General features: G+C 46.9%; 1 protein-coding gene and 1 long non-coding RNA gene across 5 annotated transcripts in view; one reads left to right on the top strand and one right to left on the bottom strand.

Annotated features, from left to right (window-relative positions):
- Positions 1-7879: 7879 nt before the first annotated feature.
- The window catches only part of WWOX (WW domain containing oxidoreductase), a 964720-nt gene continuing 949401 nt past the window's right edge, over positions 7880-23198 (top strand). For 3 of the 4 annotated variants that reach the window (XM_059045973.2, XM_067020400.1, XM_067020401.1), the window contains exons 1-4: positions 7901-8341; positions 13656-13720; positions 17008-17065; positions 18939-19117. In XM_059045973.2, coding sequence (XP_058901956.1) covers positions 8235-8341; positions 13656-13720; positions 17008-17065; positions 18939-19117 — 409 coding nt within the window. In that variant the 5' untranslated portion in view covers positions 7901-8234. Of the gene's footprint in view, positions 8342-13655; positions 13721-17007; positions 17066-18938; positions 19118-23198 lie in introns of all 4 variants that reach the window. The other variant, XM_059045971.2, reaches the window with a different exon arrangement.
- Positions 17098-23073, bottom strand: LOC136793128 (uncharacterized). Its single transcript, XR_010837992.1, has 2 exons — positions 22992-23073; positions 17098-17469 (listed from the first exon to the last, which is right to left on the bottom strand). It is a non-coding gene; the product is annotated as an uncharacterized lncRNA (long non-coding RNA).

Below are 23198 nucleotides of genomic sequence, written 5' to 3' on the forward strand. Positions count from 1 at the left end.
TCCCCTCGCCCTTATTTCACCTGCTGTAAATTAACATTTACCTTCTGTGGCATAACTTCCTCATAGCCGTTTGTAAACAGGTAGTTCATAGTTTCACACTATTCTAGTCATCCCCTCCTGTCCTCAGTTTCGATTTCCAAGATTTCAGTTACCCGCAAACTCAGTCCAAAAATATGAGACGGAAAATTCCAGAAATAAATATTTCGTAAGTTTTAAGTGTGAGTGCCGTTCTGCGCAGCGTGATGAAACCTCGCACCGGCTTCCTCTGTCCTGGGTCGTGAATCATCCCTTTGTCCAGCATATGTGAAACAGGAGGGAAGAGGCCAGGGCTCAACCCTTAAAGAATGACATACCCGGTGCTGGCGACAAAAACTGGTTAAAACCCACTAGGCCCAAGATGGCGGCAGATTAGACTCCCAGTGGACCTTGAGCCTCATTATGGGCTCATTGTAATACATTAGCATATGCTAAAAGTCACGCCCACAGGCGCCACGACAGTTCCGAGGCAGACAGTAAAACGCCAAAAAGTGGCGGTGGGCCAATTCCTGGAAGTCCCCGCCCCTTCCCTAAGATAGTTGGAATAATCCTCCCACTCATTAGCCTATGAAATTACGCACGCAGCACGTAAAAACTAACACACACCCCCTCCGCGCGACCCGGGGTTTCTCGCCTTCTGAGAATGCCCACGCTCTGTGGAGTGTGCTTCTCCCAGGGCTGCTCTCGCCTTCTGAGGTGGACTACATTCTGTCTATGGCGTATGGATCTGGCGTTGGCCAGGGACTCAAAGCTAGCGGGGGAGTGGAAGAACTTTCCAGTAAGAAGTCAGGTGTGCCCTGATTGGAGGATATTGGCTGGGAAATTGGAAGTGGGCTAACTAGAATTGGGGCCTACCTTGCCGTGGGTTTGGGGATCGTATTTGGCTTTCTCTGGTTGGTCCTGAGTTGGAAGTAGGAACAAAATATAGGGAACATGGCTGTCATTCATCAAGTGCTGACCATTCTGAGACAACTGCTGCAGACATAGTAGTTTGGCTTCCCAGACTGGCTGCTGCAGAGGTTGTAGGTCAGAGTTCTATTGTCATGTATGGTCTGGCCATTGTCTATTTGTATAGTCAACACCTCATGACCTACTTCATGATTGTTCTTTTCAGAATTGAATGAGCTAGAGCCATTGCTTACAAAGGGCAAGACACAGAGACAGGCAAGTCCTCAAAAATGTTAGTCGTTATTTTTCCCATTTTACCTCTAGTTTTCCAGCTCTGAAATGTCTCAGAAAAGAAGGGAGCCTCTCTAGAAATCTGACTGCAAGAACTCTTTCCAGTAAGGGAGTGTCTTTCTGCAGACTGGCGTTTTAACTAACATTTTCTCTTTTATCAAGTTTAAAGTGATGCAGGAATAACATGGGTAACTGAAATGTAGAAATGTATGGAATTTGGAGAGTAAAGAGTAAACATGAGAGTTCCATGAAGTTGGCAGGGACCTAGCCTCTTTGTAGCTTTTTTTTTTTCACTTCCCTGAGTGCGTGTGAACCTCATCTCATGGTCCAATGAGGCTGCTTGAGCTCCACACATCATGTCCTTCTTCCAGCTGGCTGTAAGGAGGAAAGGTGGGTGGAACAGTTATGTGCCTCAATTTAAAGATACTTCTTTTAGGTTGTTATCATGTCTTTCACCCACAGTACCAATCTCTATTAGAGATAGATTTTATCTAGGTTTAGAAAGCTATTTTAATATCTATCTTTATGATTAACCAAAGTCTAATGAACTGACATTTATTAAACAAATACTGTACTTGAGTACAACTTTGGAGTATGAAACACCCTGTGCTAAGGAGTTGTTAGGAATGAGGGATCCAGGAGTAGTTGTGGGCAGAACCATAGCCTTGCGATTTTATTTCCTTAGTCTTGGCCACGAATTTTATGCTCCTTAATCAGCATAATAGAGGAGGGAGAGCCTTCTCTACTCAGTGGCTCCCAGTCGTCAATCTCCTTTCATTCCATCACCCTCTGAAGGGGTCCCTAGGAGTATAGCATGTTGGTCAAGAGCAGTAAGGACCCTTTGTTTGAAAACAGTCTTTTACAATTCACAGGTTCATAACTGTGATCTCTTCTGGACCCTATGATGTATATAATGCCACTGTGAAGAGTCAAGAGAAAACTAGGTTCTAGGGCAACGCTACTGCTTCTCTGATTTGGAAGCAACTTTTACCCTCCTAATCCTCAATTTCCTCATCTGTAAAGTGGGAATAATAATTATACCTACCTCACAGTGGGGCTGGTAGAGTTACATAATTCCTGGTAAGTGCTTAGCACAGTGCTTGGAGCATAGTAAATGCCCAGTGAACATTAGCTCTTATTATTCAATGGGGACTTTTAGCCCCATTACATGAAAAATCTGAGGTTTGGGGAATCCACAATGACTGTATTAACGAATAATAATAGCAAGAATTGTTGAATGAGATCTTATGATGTGCATTATCTCATGTGATCTTTACCTCACCTCTAAGAGGCAGGCATTAACCTTACCCCCATTTTCCTGATGGGAAAACTGAGGTCAAATGTAATTATACATGTTGAGATATGGAAGGGGGAAAATAGGCCGCCAGTCCTTTGATGTGTAAGAAACTTTGGCTAATGTCTATGTGGGCAAAGATCTATGCTGGACTTCCTCCTGGGTGCTAAGGACTCCCAGACGAGTGAGTTGGACATTGTGCTTAATCAGATGATTCTTACAGACATGGAGGAGATAGAAAAATATAACCAGACAATTTCAATGTTACTTCCTGAATGCTATCCTAGAGGGAAGTATGTGATTCTACCTATGTGAAGGCAAAAGGAGGGTGTATTAATTATAGTTATTAGTTACTGCTGCTTAACAAATTATCACAATTAAAACCAACAATAAATGTCTATCATGTCACACAGTTTCTGAAGGTCAGGAGTACAGGAGTGGCTTAGTAGAATGGCTCTGGCTCAGGGTCACTTATGGAGTTACATCAAGACGTCAGTCAAGACCGCAGGCCCCTGAGGGTTTGATCAGGGCTGAAGGATTTGCTTCTAAGGTGATTCATTTGTGGCTTAGCAGGGAGATGCTGGCTACCGGCAGGATACCTCAGTTCTGCACACTGTGGGCCTCTCCACAGGGCTGCTTCAGCATCCTCATGCCTTTCTCTTTCTGACTGACTTCACTTAGTGTGATCATCTCTAGCTGCATCCATGTTGCTGCAAATGGCACGATTTTATTCTTTTTTATGGCTGAGTAATATTCCCTTGTATATATATACCACATCTTCTTTATCCATTTCTCTGTTGATGGACAGTTAGGTTGTTTCCATGTCTTGGCTATTGTGAATAGTGCTGCTTTGAACATTGGGGTGCATGTATCTTTTCCAATTACAGTTTTTTCCAGATACACGGCCAGGAGTAGGATTGCTGGGCCATATGGTATCTCTATTTTTAGTTTTTTTAGGAACCTCTGTACTGTTCTCCATAGTGGCTGCACCATTTACATTCCCACCAACAGTGTAGGAGGGTTCCCTTTTCTGCACACCCTCTCCAGCAGTTGTTCTTTGTAGACTTTTTTTTTTTTTTTTTTGGCCACACCTCAGGGCATGTGGAATCTTAGTTCCCAGGCCAGGGATCAAACCCATGCTCCCTACAGTGGAAGCTTGGAGTGTTGACCACTGGACCGCCAGAGAAGTCCCTACACTTTTTAATGATTCCAACCAGTGTGAGGTAGGACCTCACTGTAGTTTCCGGACGCGCAGGCTCAGCGGCCATGGCTCACGGGCCCAGCCGCTCCGTGGCATGTGGGATCTTCCCGGACCGGGGCACGAACCCGTGTCCCCTGCATCGGCAGGCGGACTCTCAACCACTGCGCCACCAGGGAATCCTCTCACTGTAGTCTTGATTTGCATCTCTCTCTCTCTTTTCTTTTTCTTTATGCCGCTCCCCCGACCCCCAGTATATCTACACGTGTATGTCTGGCAGGATCTGGGGTGAATCTCGGGCTCCAGGACCTGGAGTCTTTGGAAGAATTCATTTGTAAGATCGTGACAGATGTGGCTCTGAGCGACGTCTTGGAAGCTTTGGCTGCTAAAATAAGACACTCTAAACAGGAGGTGGAAGATTTTAAATAGAATGGACACCTCATGGCAACGTGACTGCCCCCTGGAGGGGGATTCTTTCCCTGCAGGACAGAAAGGAGACAGTAATGAAGTCAGGCTGAAATAGAATTTTGTGAATGTCGGCAAGTTATCAAGTATACCAGAAAGCTCCATTGAAGCGTGGGGCCTTTACACATAAATTAAACGAGTGTAGCCTCCAAATGGAAGGGTCTAATTTCTGGAAGTTGCTGCAATGGATGTGATGAGCTCACCAGGGGAGAGTGCCTACCAGTGGCCCAGGAGAAAAATGAGCATTTGTACTCCGTCTCAAGGAATTTCAAAATGAAACAAAATCACTCTCTCCTAATGTTTCAGGCAATCAAGCTCCGTGTCTTTAAAGCCCATATGGCAGAAGGTGAAGCGTGACCACATCTAGGTGTGTGTGCTGGAGGGTGGGATACTATGGATGTTCATTATACTCATCTTTCAACTTTTCTGGATGTTTGAAAAATGTCATAATAAAACATGTTGGGAAAGAGGAAAAGAAAAGAATACCAGAAAGTAAAAGAACAGATGTAATCTCATAGGAACCCCCCCCCCAGTATTTTAAGTGGAATATATTTAGCTTTATGAAAAATTCACTTCTTTTACCTATTTTTCTCACTTTCTCATGGAGGACTGAAAACCCCTGGGCCTCTACCCGAGGACCAGCACTGAGGAACTCTGTTCTGGAAAGGTAGCATGTGGGGCAGTGGGTTGAGAGGATAAGTTTGGGGCAAGTGCCCTTGTTTGGGTTCTATCCCAGATCTTGCTGGCTTTTGTTCACTGAGTGATCTTGGGCAAGCTACTTCAATTCCTTGTGCCCCACTTTCCTCATCTGTAAAAACTGGGCCCATAATCATGGAATAAGGTAAGTGACTTGGCCACTGTCACACACAGCTTGTGACAGTAGCTGAGTTTGGTTCCCAAGATAAATGATAGGAAACCCTATCACCGAAACTCTCCCTGTCTCTGCATACCTATAGGTCTTGGTTGGAACTGCTTTCAGAACCCTCAAGCCATGGTTCTTTGTGTGCATGTTGGTTTTATTCTAATTGACTGATTTCTGGATGCAGGAGGTGTTTCATTTTCCCTGGCTTTTCTTAGAAACATAGTATATTTTTATTTTTCACTCATTGTGTGTTTGACTGAATAAGTGAAATACAAAAACGCCTTCTTACTAAGTACACATTAACCAGGAGAGCTTCCCCTAAGGATCCTGTTCAATATTTTTGCTTATTGGTTATCTTCCATGAGAAGTTTATCGGAAGAGCCAGGAGGCTTTCAAGGTTTCATTAACATGTTGAATTTGCAACCAAAACTTAATTTCCTAAGGAATGGTGGCTTAAGTTAAAGCAGGTTTGCAGACCTGTTGGGGTGATTGTGTGTCTTAAGGGGGAGGAAATGACTACCATCCCGGTCATGACATTGAACGAAAGAAACGTGGTCTCAGGAGTGTTACATTAAAACTTGTGCCCACTGCATGAGTGATGCCAAACTGCTTTCAGAAGAAAAGCGATCAGTCTTTTGTTCATAAATTACCACTTATTTCAGAAGTGATCATCAAAAAGAAACGTTCAAATGTAGAAATCCCTGTCGGGAATTGGGCTTTAGCCTTAAGATTGTGGGTATATAGCACCATCTGGTGTGTAGTTTTATAACCACATGTTGACTTTTTTTTTTTTTTTTTGCGGTACGCGGGCCTCTCACAGTTGTGGCCTCTCCCGCTGCAGAGCACAGGCTCCAGACGCACAGGCTCAGCGGCCATGGCTCACGGGCCCAGCCACTCCGCGGCATGTGGGATCTTCCCGGACCGGGCACGAACCCGTGTCCCCTGCATCGGCAGGTGGACTCTCAACCACTGCGCCACCAGGGAAGGCGCGGATCATAAACTTTTGAGTGAGTCTCTGTTGCTTGCAATCGAATAAGCGTAACTAAAACAATATTAGTTTCGGTGAAGCCAGAAGACTATAAATCCTAAAATCTGGCATGCTTACTCACACAAGTCCCCAGATGCCTGAATGTCTTTCTTCGTTGACCTTCTGATAGAGGCCACAGGTAAGACATAGGAAGAGAGGAATAAAATGAGGTCATCATAACCACTTGAGACTATGATTGGTGTCCAGGCCACACGGCCAGACTTGTAAGCCCATGTCTCTCACCTGCAGATGGACTAGGAATTAGAGCGGCAGATGCCCTCAGATAATGCTAGAAAACTCAGCAATCAGAACCAGCAGGATCTGAGTTCCATCTTGTGAATCTCTGGCCTGAAATGGGCTCTTCAGTGCCTTCAATAGATCTCAGCATTTGATTCACATGCTAGTAATTTCGTGATTTACCTTCAGTGTAGATCAGTGGTTCTTAACTGGGGGCACAATTGGCAACTCGTGGTGACATTTTTGGTTGTTACAGCTGCAGGAAAGGCGACGCTACCGGATCTAGTGTGTAGAGGATGGAGATGCTGCTAAACATCCTACAGAGCACAGGACAGTCCTCCACAACAAAGAATTATGTGGCCCCAAATGTCAGTAGTGTTGAAGTTGAGGAGCCCTGTGTCCATGGCAGGAGAAGCCTAGAGGAACTTTTAAAGTGGTAGCAAGAGCAGCAGGTTGAACAAGAAGTTGAGAATCCTGCCAAGGGGAGCACTGCCCAGCTTGGGGAAGACTCCATACTGTATCACCACCTGTGGAATGATGCCAAGTCACAGGCAACAGGTGTCAGTTGAGGCTCTGGCGATAAATCTAAGGCTCCAAGATAAATCTAAGCAGTAGGTCCTTGAGAAGCAGAGCACAGGCTAAAGTTAATCATTGGAGAAACCGAGGCTAAGCAGTTTGACTCTATTCATCCCCCTCTCCGCCATCAGGGGATTTTGTGACCTAATTTCCTATTCATATCAAAGGAATAATTTGGCTTGGGTGACAGGGGCAAGGGGCTAAGTTGGGATAAGCAGAAAGGCAGCAGATTAATAGTAGCTCACTTAAATGTACATGGATATGGAAAGAGTGATGTGATAGATCTGAGTTGGGATAGTGGGTCTGTTAAAACTGAAATATGGTTTCGTTAAGTTAGCTTTTGGTTTGGCAACTTCAAAGGAAAGCAAGTGTCTCCCCTAAAGAGCATGCAGAGCAGGAATCCCAAAGCAATATCAGTCTCAAGACTTGAAGAAAATAAAAAGCTAATCCCTTCTCCCCATTTTCAACCCTTTGAAACACACAATTCCTCTATGGAGGCTTGCATTCTTCTGAAAACTAGGCCAGAAAGATCACGGTCAGTAGATTTCCTTGTAACGCTGAGCTAGGCAGCAAGTTCCAAGCAGGGAATGTTCTGGAAAATTCCATAAACGTTGGCCATTTATTATCAACAGAACCATGCTGTGGCTAGAAGAAACTTCTCCAGGACTGGGCATCAGAAGGTGCAGGAATTTGTGTTTTTAATGTTTCCCACGGTTTACAGCGTTGAGTTTACATGCACAACAAAGTTTGTGAATCAGCCTGGGTCATGGAAAGATCTGGAAGGTTTCTGAGCAGGAACATTCTTCCTAATACCCTAAAAAAAGGAGAGGATATAGCCCAGAAAGCCAGCACCTGCCTCCTTCCTTTCCGCGCCACGCTCTATTCCTGCAGGGTCTGGACTACATTTCCCAGGATGTCCAAATTGCTGGAGCTCCTGCGGGGTTGGCTAGAACAACGCGGAAGTGATTACGGGTCGCCCAGCAACGGGCGGAGTCGTGGACCGTGACTGGATGCCCACGCCCCCTTGCCTGCGGCCGGGAGTTGTCGAAGCTCGACCCCATCTCCAGAGCCACAGAGCTCTCAACCGTCTTTTACTTCCACCCGAGCGGCCGTACGAGCTCGTGGGTGCTTTCCCCGTAGGTCTTCTCAGGCCCCGCCTCCTTTTACTCCAGCAGCTGCGCAATTGCGGAGACTGGATTCACCTGCCGAATCGGCGGAGGGGCTCCGGGCGGCACAGTGCGCAGGCGCGAGCGTTCGGAGCTCGCGGCGCGCGGCGCTCGGTTGAAGCGGGAGTGAGTTCTGGGCGCGGAGACCCGGCAGCGGGCGAGCGAGCGGGTGACCGGGCGCCTCCTCTGCAGCCATGGCAGCCCTGCGCTACGCGGGCCTGGACGACACGGACAGCGAGGACGAGCTGCCCCCGGGCTGGGAGCAGAGAACTACCAAGGACGGCTGGGTTTACTATGCCAAGTAAGGGGGCCGCCGGGGGGCCGCCGGGTCTGGGACGCAGCTGGAACCCTGCTGCTCACCTGCCCGGGACTCCGCGCTGCCTTCAATGCCGCCTGCGCGGGGAGGGCCGCGGGCTCGCGCTCAGGCTTGGCCTGGGAGGGCGAAGTGGCAGTCATGGTTGAAGTGCTTCAGGGGGAAGGCTACCGGGGTCCTGAGGGCGGGCCATCCCCCTCTCTGGCCCTGGGTCCAGTGGGGGTCACCTGGCGTCGCTCAGGCGCGCCCTCTTGCCCAGTAGGCAGCGCTGCACGGTGCAAGGATGGCAGACCGGCCTCATTCCCTTTCCCCCCCAAAATCAGAAAAAAATGCCGATGCCCCGCTCGTTTCTGGGGAGTCTGGGTTGACGACCTAGGAGTGTGTATTTTTTAACAAGTGTGCTAGTATAACTATGTGTGTGTGTATATATATATATATGTATACATATAAAATGGCTAATATAGCTTTACTATAGTTCTCGGGAAAGTTTTGGAAACACCAGGAGACCCTCTCTCCCACCACTGACTGTGTGACCTTGGGCCATTGGAATAACTAAGTCACAGGTTTCTTATCTGCTAAATACGTTGGTTGGAGAGTTTTAGTTGAGGCCCAGTACGTAAAGGCTTAGCACAGGCCTAAACATACTCAATGCTGGATAACTCTTAGCCTTTCCTGATTTCTGCAGCTGTGATAGAACCTTCTAGGCCTGATATTAGAATCACCTGGGGACCATCATAACTATAGATTTGGGGTCTCCAGAGAGATCCTCATGCAGCAGGCAGCCAACATAGAGATTCTTTATTTTTTAAAGCTTTCCAGCTGAGGCAGGTTACGGCTTTGACAAACATGGATGTAAATTAGTGATTTTCAACACCTGGGAAACAAACTCTCTTTTCCTGGCTCCCACCTCCAGGGATTCTCATCTAATTTTCTTGCCCCGCCTCCCGCCCCTAGTGGTAGGTTGTGAAATCTTCCCACGTGATTCTAATCTGCCCTAGGTTGTGAGCCTTCTGCTGCCTTTCGGTGGCTTGCTAGGAAGAAAAACAGGAGAAAACGACCTTGGTGAGTTCATTCAAGACACATTGGGAATGTATCCGGTGCCAGGCTCTTTGCTGGGCATTGGTTTTACTGAGATAAATAAGACCGCTCGTTGGGATTTCCCTGGCCGTCCAGTGGTTAAGACTCCGCATCCACACTGCAGCGGGCCCAGGATCGATTCCTCGTCGTCGGGGAACTAAGATCCCACATGCCACACGTCGCGGCAAAAAAAAAAAAAAAAAAAAAAAAAAAGTAAAAAAAAATAAGACCGCTTGTCACTTTCATGAGTGCCCAGTCTTTCCGGACGCACAGGCTCAGCGGCCACGGCTCACGGGCCCAGCCGCTCTGCAGCACGTGGGATCCTCCCGGACCGGGGCACGAACCCGCGTCCCCTGCATCGGCAGGCGGACTCTCAACCACTGCGCCACCAGGGAAGCCCGAGTGCCCAGTCTTATAGGACAGAGCGACGTGCAGTGACGTCCCCACGCAGTGTGTGTGCTGAGCGACAGCCTGCCCAGCATGAGCTGTGTGGGTAGGTGGTGAGGTGTCTGGGGCAGTGGGCACCCGAGCTGTGCCTTAGAGCACAGATAGAAGTGGGAAGGTCCAGGGGCAGGAGGGCAGCCCAGGGAGAAGAAACAGAGGCCCGGCCTGTGCGGGGCTGCAAGAACCTGAAGGCTGAGGTGGGAAGGAAGGACACAGTTGATTTATGGAGGCCTTTCTGTGCCTCGGAGGGTCGGGGCTCTGTCAGCAGGACCCATGTGTCCACTGAAGGCTTGGAGCCAGGGAGTGACCTCGGGTTTGTGTCTTTAGTAGGATGATTTCTGCTCTGGAGAATTGAAGGGGTATTTCTAGCAGCAGGGAGCCAGGGGCAGTTGGCGGGCTCCGGGCAACTCCTGAATGGGCATTTGCTGTTGCCCTTGCCTGAAGCGCTCTTTCATCCCTCAGAGCTGAGCTTAAGTGTCACTGCCCACGAGAGCGTTCCCTTGCATCGGCCCTGCGCCTGCCTTCCACCACTTTGCTCTCCCTTGTCTGTAGTTTTCTACGCTCTCCTCGGCCCTATTTTGCTCTCTGTCCCTTCCCAGGTTGTCAACTTGTTGAGGGCGGGGACCTTTTCTCATTCCCCTCTGTATCCCCCATGCTTAGCATTCTGGCGCCCTAAAGTAAATCCTGGGAACGAGTCAGCGCATCTAGGGAAGGTTTCCTGCGGGCCTCCCCGGGGCAGGTGGCGTTCTAGGCCCTGGGAACGTGAAGATGCACACGGCCTGCTTCCCGGCGTCGGGGGCCTTCTCTGCTCCTGCTCTGGCTGGGGCCTGTCCCCGTTCTGGCCGCTGCCCCCAGAGCTCCCTGGCCTCCTTTCAAGTTTGCCTGGAACCTCTCGTTCGGTCTGGAGGCGCCTTCGCCTTCACTCACCCTGCCTCCTGCGCCTCACCTTGTGCTGGGTGGCCTTTCCCATCTGCTGCCTTCCTGGGTGGCCTCCACCGTCTGGGCTTGGGGCTCTTCTTCCACTCGGTAAGACCTGCACACCCCAGCCAGCTCTGCTGACAGCTTCCGGGGAGCCCACGGCCAGGGGAGTCCGTGGCGCCTATGCGGTCTCTGAAAAGTACACGCCCCCCCGCCCCGCACCCCCCACCCCCGGTATCTGGTCCTGTTGTTTACCCTGACTGTGGTGACAAGGCTTGAGGGGCTCCCAGCTGGGGGGTGGGCGTACCTCTCTCCAGACAGACGCTGTCTCCTGTCCTCCGGCCTTCTGTTCTTTGGCTTGGGGTTGAAGGACGCCCCTGACCCACCCTGACCCTGGGTTCCCAGCAGTCCCCCTTGATCTCTCCTGACCTGCAAGCATCCTCATCCTTCTTTTCACTCCTAATTCTAGAAGGTCACTTGTCCCCTGGGGTCTGGGCCCCTTGGCTGACAGGGCACCGGAAGATTGCCCTTGCAGTCGTTCCTTTTTCCCACTGCAGCAGTGTTGTGCCCGAGGGCAGAGGCTGTAGCTCCCAACCAGGCCTCCGGGCTCTTGTGGGAAACCCCCTCGTCGTCTCACCTGTCTTCTGTTGTGCGCGTTCCGTCAACCCCTCAGTCTCCCTCACACTCCCCAGGGTGCACTCAGACCTCAAAGACACACGTGTCCCGTGGCTCAAGGCCCCCCAGGCTGGGCTCCCACGGAGGGGACATTCATGCCGCTGAGGACAGAGCTGTTACCAGAGAGAGCTGATGAGCCTTTCTCGCTTCCCTAGAACGGTCCGGAGAAGCCCCTCTGCCTTACCCAGGGAGTGGGGACCGAAGGATGAGGTCTCGGTGCTGGGGGCTGTGGCTGCCGTCTCCTGGGCCATCCTGGGTCCTCCACTCCCGCCCCCCTTTTATTCTGAAGCCCGGGCCTCTTGGCAGCAGAGGGGTGGCTGGCCTGCCCCGACGGGAGGCGGGTCCCTGTCCACAGGTGGCTCTGGGTCTCCCAGTTAACTTCAAGGAACTATGCTTAAGGAAGGAAAAAAAAAACAACTTAGAGGAGCATACTTGAAAGTGATAGCCATGTAATGTGGTGTGAATTTAATTTTCATCCCTTTGTTTTAAATTAAGATCACTGTTAATTATCTTTTTAAATGACAAAAAGCTTACTGAAAGAAAAAAGGCTTCTGTTTAAAGGAGAATAGGATAATTTGGGGACATGTGTGGTAATTTTCTGTTCATTAAAAAGTCATTTTAGATTACAATGAAAAAGGAACATCCTTTAATTAATTTTTATATACAAGTTTATTTAAAATAATCCTTTTCTGGCAAAGGCACGGTTCTTAGTTCTTCACACGTTACTCACTGAGTCCTGAACGACCCCAAGAAGTAGTGCCATTATTATCCCCTTTGTGCTGATGGGGAAACTGAGGCACAGGGAGGTTGAAACACTTCTCCAAGGGATCGAATGACCAAATGTAACCTGGTTCTTGCTCCTGTTGGGGCTTCCTTTCTGCAGTCAGGGTTTGATGGTGGGGGGATACACAGGTGGGAGTTGGTCCTTGCTGCTACCCTCTGTTTGTACAGTGATCTAATCGTTCACCAGTCACTGACCCAGGTATGGTGTCTCTTACCTTTCCAGCAGCTCTGTGAGGTGCATGTGCTTCTAGGGAGGCTGGCTCACTGGGTGTAGGCAGTGCAGGAGCTCACATCTTTGGCCTTTTCATTCCAGTGTCCACTGTGTCCTTTTACTGGCCACCGATAGTTTGCAAAAACACCGGAAGCCAGCAGTTCCTGGAAAGACCCTGCTTTTGACGTGCAGCATCTTACAGGAGCGTTCACAAGCTCTCTGTGTTTATTCTCTTGAAAATCATGCATAGGGCAGGAATATTCTATCATCTGGTTGTCAGGGATTAAGTATTATTTTCTCCTTTGGCCTGAGCATGTGAACTTTGAATGCCTCTTGCAACTTGCAGCTGTTTCCTTGATTAAGTAATTTTATGTTTTTCTCCATACCAGATCAGCTGTTGACAGGTGTTGCTAGTCTGTTACTGGCCCATGGTTTTATTGATAACTGCGTGTGCTCTTCCGAGATGAAATGCTAGTTTGGCACAGAAATCAGACTAGTTTGTATATTTGATTTGTTCAAAATAATAGAACTTTTGAGGGCTTTTTATGCCAAGTACTGCGTTCAAACCTTTATATTACAGTATCCTGGTAGCATTCTCCTCAGATGAATACTAGGATTATTTCTGTTTTGCAGGTGAGGAAATTGAGGCTCCAAAGCTGAGTGACTGACCTATGGAGCTGCCTCACCCTCTTGGATGAAATTAGGAATCAGTGCTTAAAAAACACTTTGTAGTTAAATCTGTGGAAAGAATAAACATTTAAGAAGGTTAAGGTTATATCTAAATGATACCTGCATATCAGCATTATAAATTTGACTGAAATTTTTCAATCTATCCTGGAATAAAACTAAAACAAGTACAAAACAAAACACTTCTCTAGGTATTTTGAGTGATTCAGCGAGATTCTTAGAGTTGACCCCCAGGTGGGGTCAATTCCTCTTCCTCTGGCTTCACCACCAGCTAACAGATACAGGTTTTCGGGAGATTTTCCCAGTCTGCTGCTGCTTCCAACCTAGAGAATTTGACCTGATGCAAACAGTAACATTTATAATCTGAATATTTCTTTCTGACTGTCTGACTTGAGTACTCTTGAGAGAGTATCACGTGGGGGAGAACAAAATTTAATGCCATTGATTAATTTTTAGAAGTGTAACTTACTACGTATTCCGTGGATTTTTTTTTTTTTTTTTTAACAGTCACACGGAAGAGAAGACTCAGTGGGAACATCCGAAAACTGGAAAAAGAAAGCGAATAGCAGGAGGTTTGTATATTGTTGTCATAAAGCAGAGACCCCTGTATTTAAAGCATTAATCAGATGGGAAAGCTGTCACAGGAACTGGACTCTCCTTCTGGGGAGATTGTAGGATTTGGTAGAAGGAAGTGATGAGCTCTTGGGGTGGAGTGCTTAGGATGATTTCTTTTTTTTTTTTTTTTTTTTTGTGGTACGCGGGCCTCTCACTGTTGTGGCCTCTCCCATTGCTGAGCACAGGCTCCGGACGCGCAGGCTCAGCGGCCATGGCTCACGGGCCCAGCCACTCCGTGGCATGTGGGATCCTCCCGGACCGGGGCACGAACCCATGCTCCCTGCATCGGCAGGCGGACTCTCAACCACTTGTGCCACCAGGGAAGCCCTAAGATGATTTCTTAAATAAGAAAGTATTAAAATAATAGGGGCCTTGAATTCACAGTTCATTAGATTTTTCCATAGTTGCACTGTTTGTAAAATTGGTCTTGGCTCCTATCCTGGAATTAAATATATCAGTGTTTGATAGAATTCCGTAAAGCTTGCGTTGACTTGTAGGTGCTTCTGAGTAAGTGTGTCATGCATGGAATAGAAGTGTAAGAAGGTCCCTGCTCTCAAGAGGTTGAGGATCTATTTGAAAAGACAACATGTGCCCTTGAGAAAAAAATGAAACTGGTCTATAATATGAATCTTCACAGGTCAGCATATGAATGGTATTTGGTGCCTGCTACAGTGTAGATACGTTCTGGGAATTCATTCAAAGGGGAATTCATGTTGATTGGAGCAACCAGTAAGGGTTTTGTGAAAAGCAGAAGCTGAATGGAGTGTTGAAGAGTGATCAAGAATGAAATAGTATTTTATTTTATTTTTTTAGCCACATGGCTTTTAGGATCTTAGTTCCCCGACCAGGGATTCAACCCATGCCCAGCAGTGAACGTGTGGACTCCTAACCACTGGACTGCCAGGGAATTCCCAAGAATGAAATAGTCTTAGAAATAGAGTTGACATATGATCCAGCAATCTTGCACCTGGGCATATATCCAGAAAAAAACATAATTTAAAAAGATAGGGCTTCCCTGGTGGCACAGTGGTTGAGAATCCGCCTGCCGATGCAGGGGACACGGGCTCGTGCCCTGGTCTGCGAAGATCCCACATGCCGCGGAGCGGCTGGGCCCGTGAGCCATGGCCGCTGAGCCTGCGCGTCCGGAGCCTGTGCTCCGCAACGGGAGAGGCCACAACGGTGAGAGGCCCGCATACCACAAAAAAAAAAAAAAAAAAAAGATACACGCACTCCTATTTTCATAGCAGCACTATTCACAGTAGCCAAGACATGGAAGTAACTTAACTATCAATCAACAGATGAATGGATAAAGATGACGTGGTATTGGATTGGCCAAAAGGTTCCTTCGGTTTTTAAGTAAAAATAAGACATTTTTCATTTTCCAAGAACTTTATTGAACAACGTATTCACTCTTTTGTTCCACTACCTTCTGCCATTTTTCAGGCATCTTCATAATTCCATCTTTCCAGAACTTTTTATCTTTTTGAGCAAAGAACTGTTCCAGGTGCCTTCTACTGTCTTCCAGGGAATGGAAATATTTTCCATTAAGAGAATTTTGTAAAGACCGAAAGAAATGGAAATCCGAAGGTGCAATGTCTGGTGAATATGGCAGATGAATCAGAACTTCCCAGCCAAGCTGTAAGAGTTTTTGCCTGGTTATCAAAGAAACATGCAATCTTGCATTATCCTGATGGAAGATTATGCGTTTTTCTGTTGACTAATTCCGAACGCTTTTCGTCGAGTGCTGCTTTCAGTTGGTCTAACTGGGAGCAGTACGTGTTGGAATTAATCGTTGGTTTTCCAGAAGGAGCTCGTAATAGAGGACTCCCTTCCAATCCCACCATATACACAGCATCACCTTCTTTGGATGAAGACTGGTCTTCGCTGTGGTTGGTGGTGGTTCATTTTGCTTACCCCATGATTTCTTCCATTCCACGTTATTGTACAGTATCCATTTTTCATCGCCCATTTGTTTTAAAAACAGAATATTTTTCTGACGTTTAAGTAGAGAATTGCATACAGAAATACGGTCAAGAAGGTTTTTTTTGCTTAACTTATGTGGAACCCAAACATCAAAGTGATTAACATAACCAAGCTGGTGCAAATGATTTTCAGTGCTTGATTTGGATATTTTGAGTATGTCGGCTGTCTCCTGCGTGGTATAATGTTGATTGTTCTCAATGTGTCGATTTGATTGCTATCCACTTCAACTGGTCTGCCCGACCATGGAGCATTGTCCAGTGAGAAATCTCCAGCAAACCACTTTTGACACGTTCCATCAGTCACAGCACCTTCTCCATATACCACACAAATCTTTTTTTGTGTTTCAGTTGCGTTTTTACGCAACTTTCTTGAAATAATAAAGGATAATATGCTGAATATGTTGCTTTTTTTCCTCCATCTTCAATATTAAAATGGCTACACAAAAATTCACTGATTTTGATAAGTTTTTTTTTAAAGGCATGCTGTTATGACAGCTGTCACAATAGAATCTAACAAAATTGTTTCGAATGAAGTTAGACAACTAAGCACTAATAGAGTCATCTTATGGAAAAACCAAACAAATTTTTTGGCCAACCCAATACAAAGGAATATTACTCAGCCATAAAAAAATGAAATAATACCATTTGCAGCAACATGGATGGACCTAGAGATTATCATACTAAGTGAAGTAACTCAGAAAGAGAAAGACAAATATCATATGGTATCACTTATTTGTGGAATCTAAAATATGCCACAAAAATTTAAAATGCCACAAATGAACATATCTACGAAACAGGAACAGATTCACAGACATAGAGAATAGGCTTGTGGTTGTGAAGGTAGAGGTGGGGGAGGGATGGATTGGGAGATTGGGTTTAGCTGATACAAACTTATATATAGAATTGGTGAACAACAAGGTCCTACTGTATAGCACAAGGAACTATAATATCCTGTGATAAACCGTAATGGAAAAGAATATGAAAAAGAATATATGTAAAACAGTCCCTGCTGTACAGCAGAAATTAACACTAAATCAACTTTACTTCAATAAAATTTTAAAAAAAAGAAGAATGAAATAGTGTTACTTCCAAGCAAGAGGCAGAATGTAGAGTCTGGTTGGGGTAATGGGCCTTCTGTACCTGCCATAGTTGGAGCACGTGACCTGCTGATCTGGTGGGGTAGGTCTGGGGCTGGAAGGGCAGGGGCTTCAAGTTCACCCCACCCCACCCCCACATAGACCTGTTGTCCTTCTGTGTTTCAGATTTGCCCTATGGATGGGAACAAGAAACTGATGAGAATGGACAAGTGTTTTTTGTCGAGTAAGTGTCTGCAAAGAAACGTCTCAGCCATCTTTTTATTTAATTAATTTATTTTTAATACATTTATTTATTTATTTTTGGTTGCATTGGGTCTTTGATGCTGCACGCAGGCTTCCTCTAGTTGCGGCGAGCCGGCGCTACTCTTTGTCGCCGTGCTCAGGCTTCGCATTGCGGTGGCTTCTCTTATTGTGGCTCACGGGCTCTAGGCGTGCGGGCTTCAGTAGTTGTGGCGCACGGGCTTAGTTGCTCTGCAGCATGTGGGATCTTCCTGGACCAGGGCTCGAACATGTGTCCCCTGCCTTGGCAGGTGGATTCTTAACCACTGCGCCACCAGGGAAGCCTGACACTGACTTGATTGCATTGGTCTGGAACTGACCCTCCAATGCGTTATCTCCAAGGTATGCCTGTAATTATAAAGAATGTTTTGAGCATCCTCCTCTGTAAAACTATCTTTGGAATAAATTCCAATAACAAACAGCAACAGTAACCATGCATCTAGCACCTAACATGAGCCAGGCATGTTCTAACCAACTTGTACCTGTAGTATTAGCTCATTCAGTCCCTGAAATGCCCTAAGGGAGGTGAGCGCTAGGCTGCCTGGCCAGTCGTTTCCCCACTCTGATCCCGTTAGAGAGGTGTGCTGGCAAATGCTTAACAACCAGTTCCCTGGGGGGAAAAGCCCATATTTGTTTCCGTGGTATAAATACTGCCACTATAGCTTATTTCCAGCTACCGAGGTAAAGTCACTGAGGAGTTGGGAAGAGAGATGCACATTTGGCTCTTGTGAGCCGGGGTGACCCAGCTCCACTCCTGCTCTGTCCTCTGTAAGGCACTGGAGTCAAAATGCTTATCTGGCATCTGTGGTTATAAGTAAAATGAAAGTTGGATTATTCTTGAGTCTTAGTGTTTATGGGGTGACGAGTATTGATTTTAAACTGTATATAATTTTACACATACATACACATTACAAATAAATTTTAAAAATGTTTTTATTTTTTAATTTATTTTTTGGCTGCACTGTGGGGCTTGCGGGATCTTAGTTCCCCGACCAGGGATCGAACCTGGGCCCTCGGCATTGAAAGGGCTGAGTCCTAACCACTGGACTGCCAGGGAATTCTCACAAATGCATTTTAAATCATGCAATCTTTCTTTCTGGAGAGTTCTTAATAGTTTTCAAGGTATTTTGAGGTCTATCTCAAACCCCAAGATCACATTTAAAATGTAAAAAATAAACTTATTCTGTAAGGAGCAACCTATTCATCTGTATGAACAGCTTGTACTGATGTATTTTAATATATTGTTTGTACAACCAGTATAGTTTAATATTCTTTCTACAAGATTTCGATCAACTCCAAATCAAAACTAGAGTCTGTGAGTACAGCCTAAAAGTGAAAATTATTAGAATTTTAGTAGTTGGCTGGTTTCATATTTACTATCTTTTATCATTTTGAGTTTTCTACTTCTTTACCAATCTTCTTAGGCCCTTGCACATAAGAGATTTAATTGAAATCTACTGACAAGAGTGCCTGATGGATCTTATAGCCACATTTACATGAATTAAAAGAAAAAAACCCCAACGCCTACTCCATGTTTGAGATCTGAGGGTACAAGGCAGTGCTTTGTATGTTACAGCCTATTTTACGGGCAGTTCTGAAGAAAAGGCTTCTATGGCTATCTTTCTAGGCAGGAATGTAATCCTTCTGGAGGCCAGAAGATAGATTAAATGGACCCCGGGTCTTTCCGGGGTTAAGAATAAGCCTTTTTTAGTCCATGAAAAATGGGGTTTGCCTAGCCTAAACTATAAGATTATCTTGTAATTATAAACGCCTCTGTTCACTACGCTAGGTTCACTGCTTTCTCCTTTTCTTTGCAGCCACATAAATAAAAGAACTACCTACTTGGACCCAAGACTGGCATTTACTGTGGACGATAATCCTACAAAGCCAACCACCAGGCAGAGATACGACAGCAGCACAACCGCCATGGAAATCCTCCAGGGCCGGGATTTCAGTGGCAAAGTGGTCGTGGTTACCGGAGCGAATTCAGGAATAGGTAGGTTGTTAACTGACAACTGACCACAGCGATGGTTGTTGTTATTATTATTATTATTTTTGTCACTGCTGTGATGAAATCCGCTTTAGTCTAACCATAAGGAAACTTTGTTTGGTGGTTCTCTAATTTTAAAGGTATTTATAGCCTTTTCAGCTATCGTGTCATTAAAGTTCTGGGCCCTTTTTCATTCTCAGTGTTTGCATGGAAGGGGGGCCGTGTCAGGGCCGACCTTGAGTTCTCTGAAAGCTGAGCATTCATTGGAAGATGGTGGCTATTTTGGTTCTTAAGGATGAGAGACAGCTGGCTCTGTCTAGGAGTTTCTGAGCTGGTCTGCGTGGTGCGTGGACATAGTCCAGTTACCTGGGTTCTTCAGCCCAGCGCTGACTGGTAATGGAATATTGGGAACAGTGGCGTGTCAGGGCTTTGGGACAGAGGACACTGCAGGTGTCCGTTGGTTACGGAGAATATGATTTTCTTTGGAGAACAGGATCTTATTTCTTTGCAGAGTCGGAGAATTAGTCTCTGTCTTAACCTCTTGGTTGCCCACGTTTAACTGCGGTGACGGTCATGAGGGAGGGGCCCCAGGGGTGTCCTCTCCTTAGCCTCATGGGCTGGTAGAGAAGCTGCGGCAAAGCAGATGCTCCTGCATTCACTCTCCAGATGATTTTATTCTTATTTTGCTTTGGTCCATTGACATGAATATCTGAATCTGTAAGAACCAGCTGCTTTGAGTAAGGATATGCATCCTCAGGTTAATTTACAGAGACAAAACATGGAATTGCATTCAGCTGTCTTCCAGCAAGTTCTCTCCTTTTCACCCTTCATGGCGCTCCCCCCTCACTGGCCTTCTCTCTCACCAGCTTTGTCTCCTCACCGGTTTCTGTATCCCCTGCACTTCCTTCTCTGTCTTGCTTAATTTTCGGCGACCTCTTCTTGAACTTCCAGAAGCATTCCCTGGTATCATCAGGGCAAGTATCGGAAGTGACCTACATTCTTAGAGGATCAGTTGTTATATAGTACAGGGTTGAAAATCTAACAAGCTACGGTCCCAGAGCAGAACTTTTGACTGTACCTGTCCATTAAGGCAAAGAAGCACATGGAATTCTTTTTTTTAATTGAAAGGGATTTATTTAAAATCAACTCTGAGACCTCATCCTGGGCTCAGAATGTGTTCAGTTCAGTTTTCTGAATCACATCGGGGTTAATTCTCTTTAATTGTTATCGATAGGAAAAGCTGATGATGCTATATTAAAAATAACAGCTGGGTCCTCAGTCATCCAGGAAACAGTATGTTGTGTTGACTGCGTTGACAACTGTTACGTGAGAGTGTGGACCAAGACAGTGTAGAGTAATTAAGAAAAAATAAGGACTTAAGTAAAATACCTCTTTTTATTTAACACTCAGTTAACCAGTGAATTAACTAAAAGATCTCATTCCCTTAATCTCGCGGCTAGACAGTTTTTTCCTTTCATTAGTAAGGTAGGTGACTACTGATGGTTTGTGCGTAAGTGTTGCAACTTGGCTCTGTCTAACGTTAGATGGCAGGCCTTTTGAAGCTCTGCGGAAGATTTGCCACGTCAGGCCTATGACATCATAATCCAGGACTAAAGGCACTGGTCCAGAATATACAAAGAGCTATGTGTAGTTGGGTAATGAATCACGGTCAGAAGGGAGGAGGAGGTTCTGAAGCATTGAGAAGAAATGTGTCATCGGTCAGAGTGGACCTTGGACCTCTCGGAGGCAAGCTCTGTGCCTCTTCACAGCTGCCACTTCCCCTTCCTGAGGTCCGTGGTCTTTTTTTGTGGGCCCTGCAAGTAGGTGCCGGTGGTCCCGTCACATGTGATGGTAAATCGTACAGCGCAGGCTGGAAGGGAGGTTGGGGAAGGTCTCAGAGCGCGCCCCCATCCCCATTTCCCCAGCTCGAACCTTCATTGTCTTCAGCTCTGCCTGGTCTCCCCATGACCCCTCCAGTCTCGAGAAGCCCGAGTCTAGGGGAATGTTGGAGATTTGTGTGCTTAATATTGGAAATAACATCAGAGCGAACATTCCAGGCAATCGAATCCTCGCAAAGAACTCTGGCGCTGCAGCCGCGGCATCAGGCTTAAAGAAAAGAGCCGAAGGCAAGCCCGTGGCTTTTCCGTCATCGCTTAGGCAGCTTTTATATCCCACGCGGCTGCCTTAGAGAGTGTCCTTGTCCAAGTAGGCTGTGCCTTCCAGATAAATGTCTTCCTTCTCCTGAACTATGAAACACGCCAATTTAGAAATCACTATCGCCACTCTGTTTCTGCCCCTTTCAAGTGAAAAGCTGAGCGCGGAGTGAGTCGGGCATCTTCGCTTCCGACACTCCTCGGCGTTCGGGAGTCATCTCTTGAAGCTTGAATGGTGTCGGCCTGCACTTTTCCTCTTGCTGCTCAGGGGAGCCCGGTTCCTCCGTGTGAACTGTCCAGTCTTTAGCCTCATCGATGTCTGTGCTCTTGGGAGCAGAGTGGGCTGTTAGAAAACATACCGGTCTGTAGTTTGAGAGTGCTGATGCCACAGCTAAAAACACAGGTGACCTAACTGGCTTTACAAAGGTTGGTTTACAAATCTGGTGTTCCCAGTGATTCTTTTTGTTCGTGTTTTTGAATTCCCTGCAAGGCACCTCTCTGTTGGACTTGCCATTGGGGTGGGGGCTCTCTGTTGTGGAAGGGGACACTCGGGCGGTGAGAGGGGACGCCTTCCCTGGTGGACGGCAGGGACGTGCCAAGACGCTGCCCCCTTTGATGTGGCTTCTTTGCAGATTCTCTCTTGTCATCCGTGTTGGGTACCTCGCACCCCGCCCCCCCCCCCGCACCCCGGCTGCAAGTGATACAGAACTGTATTTTGAACTTTGGATATTTTATGTTCCGAAGGCAATTGGAGGGACTCCTGCTTATTAATTCAGCTTATAAAGATCAGGGTGGTTCTGGTCGGTAGAAGGATTCGGAGGAAATGCCACAATGAAGCGTTTTGAATTCTTGGAAGTTTGTAGGCAGATACTGCAGTTGACTGGGTTCAGCTGTCCAGATGGGGATACGGCAGACTGCAGCCCGTGGGCTAAATCTGACTGCCGCCTGGTCTTGCAAGTAAAGTTTTACTGGACCACGGCCACGCCTGTTTATTTCCGTTTTGTCTGTGGCTCTTTTCAAGTGACCAGCAGAGTTGCATAAATACGGCAGAGACCCCGTGCCCTGCACAGCCTAAAATATTTACTGTCTGGCCCTTAATGGAAAACGTTTGCCTACCCCTGCATCAGATGGTCTAATCCCTTTCAAAATAAGATCACCCCAGCATGCTGTGAGTAGCCACAAGTTAGGTAAAATTCAGATGAAGTGGATGCCCTAGGCCACAAGGAAGATGGTGGCAACACATTATACGTGTCTGTTGGGGATGCCCCGCCAGTGCCTGTGCCTCCTGCCTCACCTCTGTCCCCAGCTTTAGGGAGCTGCAGGCCTTAGGACGATGCCGCCTCTGAAACTGACACTCTTCTCTCATCCACCTTTGTTTAGTGAGCGTTCTGAACCCTAAGAACTTTGTGTACGTCGAGCGCTGTATGTAGCTTGTGGACCTCTCTCGGTGGAGCTCAGCCTCTCAGTGTCCACGGGGAAGTCACCTGTGCACCCAGAGCTTGTGCCAGCAGACCACGAGGCCTGGAGCCCCGGTCCCGATGGCTAAGCAGTAGAGGCGAGGGAGGAGGTCATTTCTTTCTGTGCTCAGCGTAGCACTGGGCAGGAAGGGGCAGGTGTCCACGGCGACCTGGACTTAGAGGCTCGGTGGCTCTGATTTGGTAAAAAAAAAAACGAAAACAAAAAAACAAATGGAAATGGCTTCAACATGGTGATCATTAAATATAGACCTTAATGCGAAGTCTCCGGAGAGGGGGTCTTGGAGGCTTCCTGTTGCGGAAGGTCCCGCAGCTGCTTCTCTAGACTCAGCCTGTCAATCGAGTGTATTTGGCTCTGCCTATAAATAGCTCAGTACAAACTGCTGCCTTCTCAAATCTGAGGGCTGACATGTGCTCCTTAAAGATCAGACCCTTCTAACGAGGGGTTACCTGAATGCC

Source organism: Kogia breviceps, chromosome 18 (assembly GCF_026419965.1).
Source record: "Kogia breviceps isolate mKogBre1 chromosome 18, mKogBre1 haplotype 1, whole genome shotgun sequence".
Lineage (NCBI taxonomy): Eukaryota > Metazoa > Chordata > Mammalia > Artiodactyla > Physeteridae > Kogia > Kogia breviceps.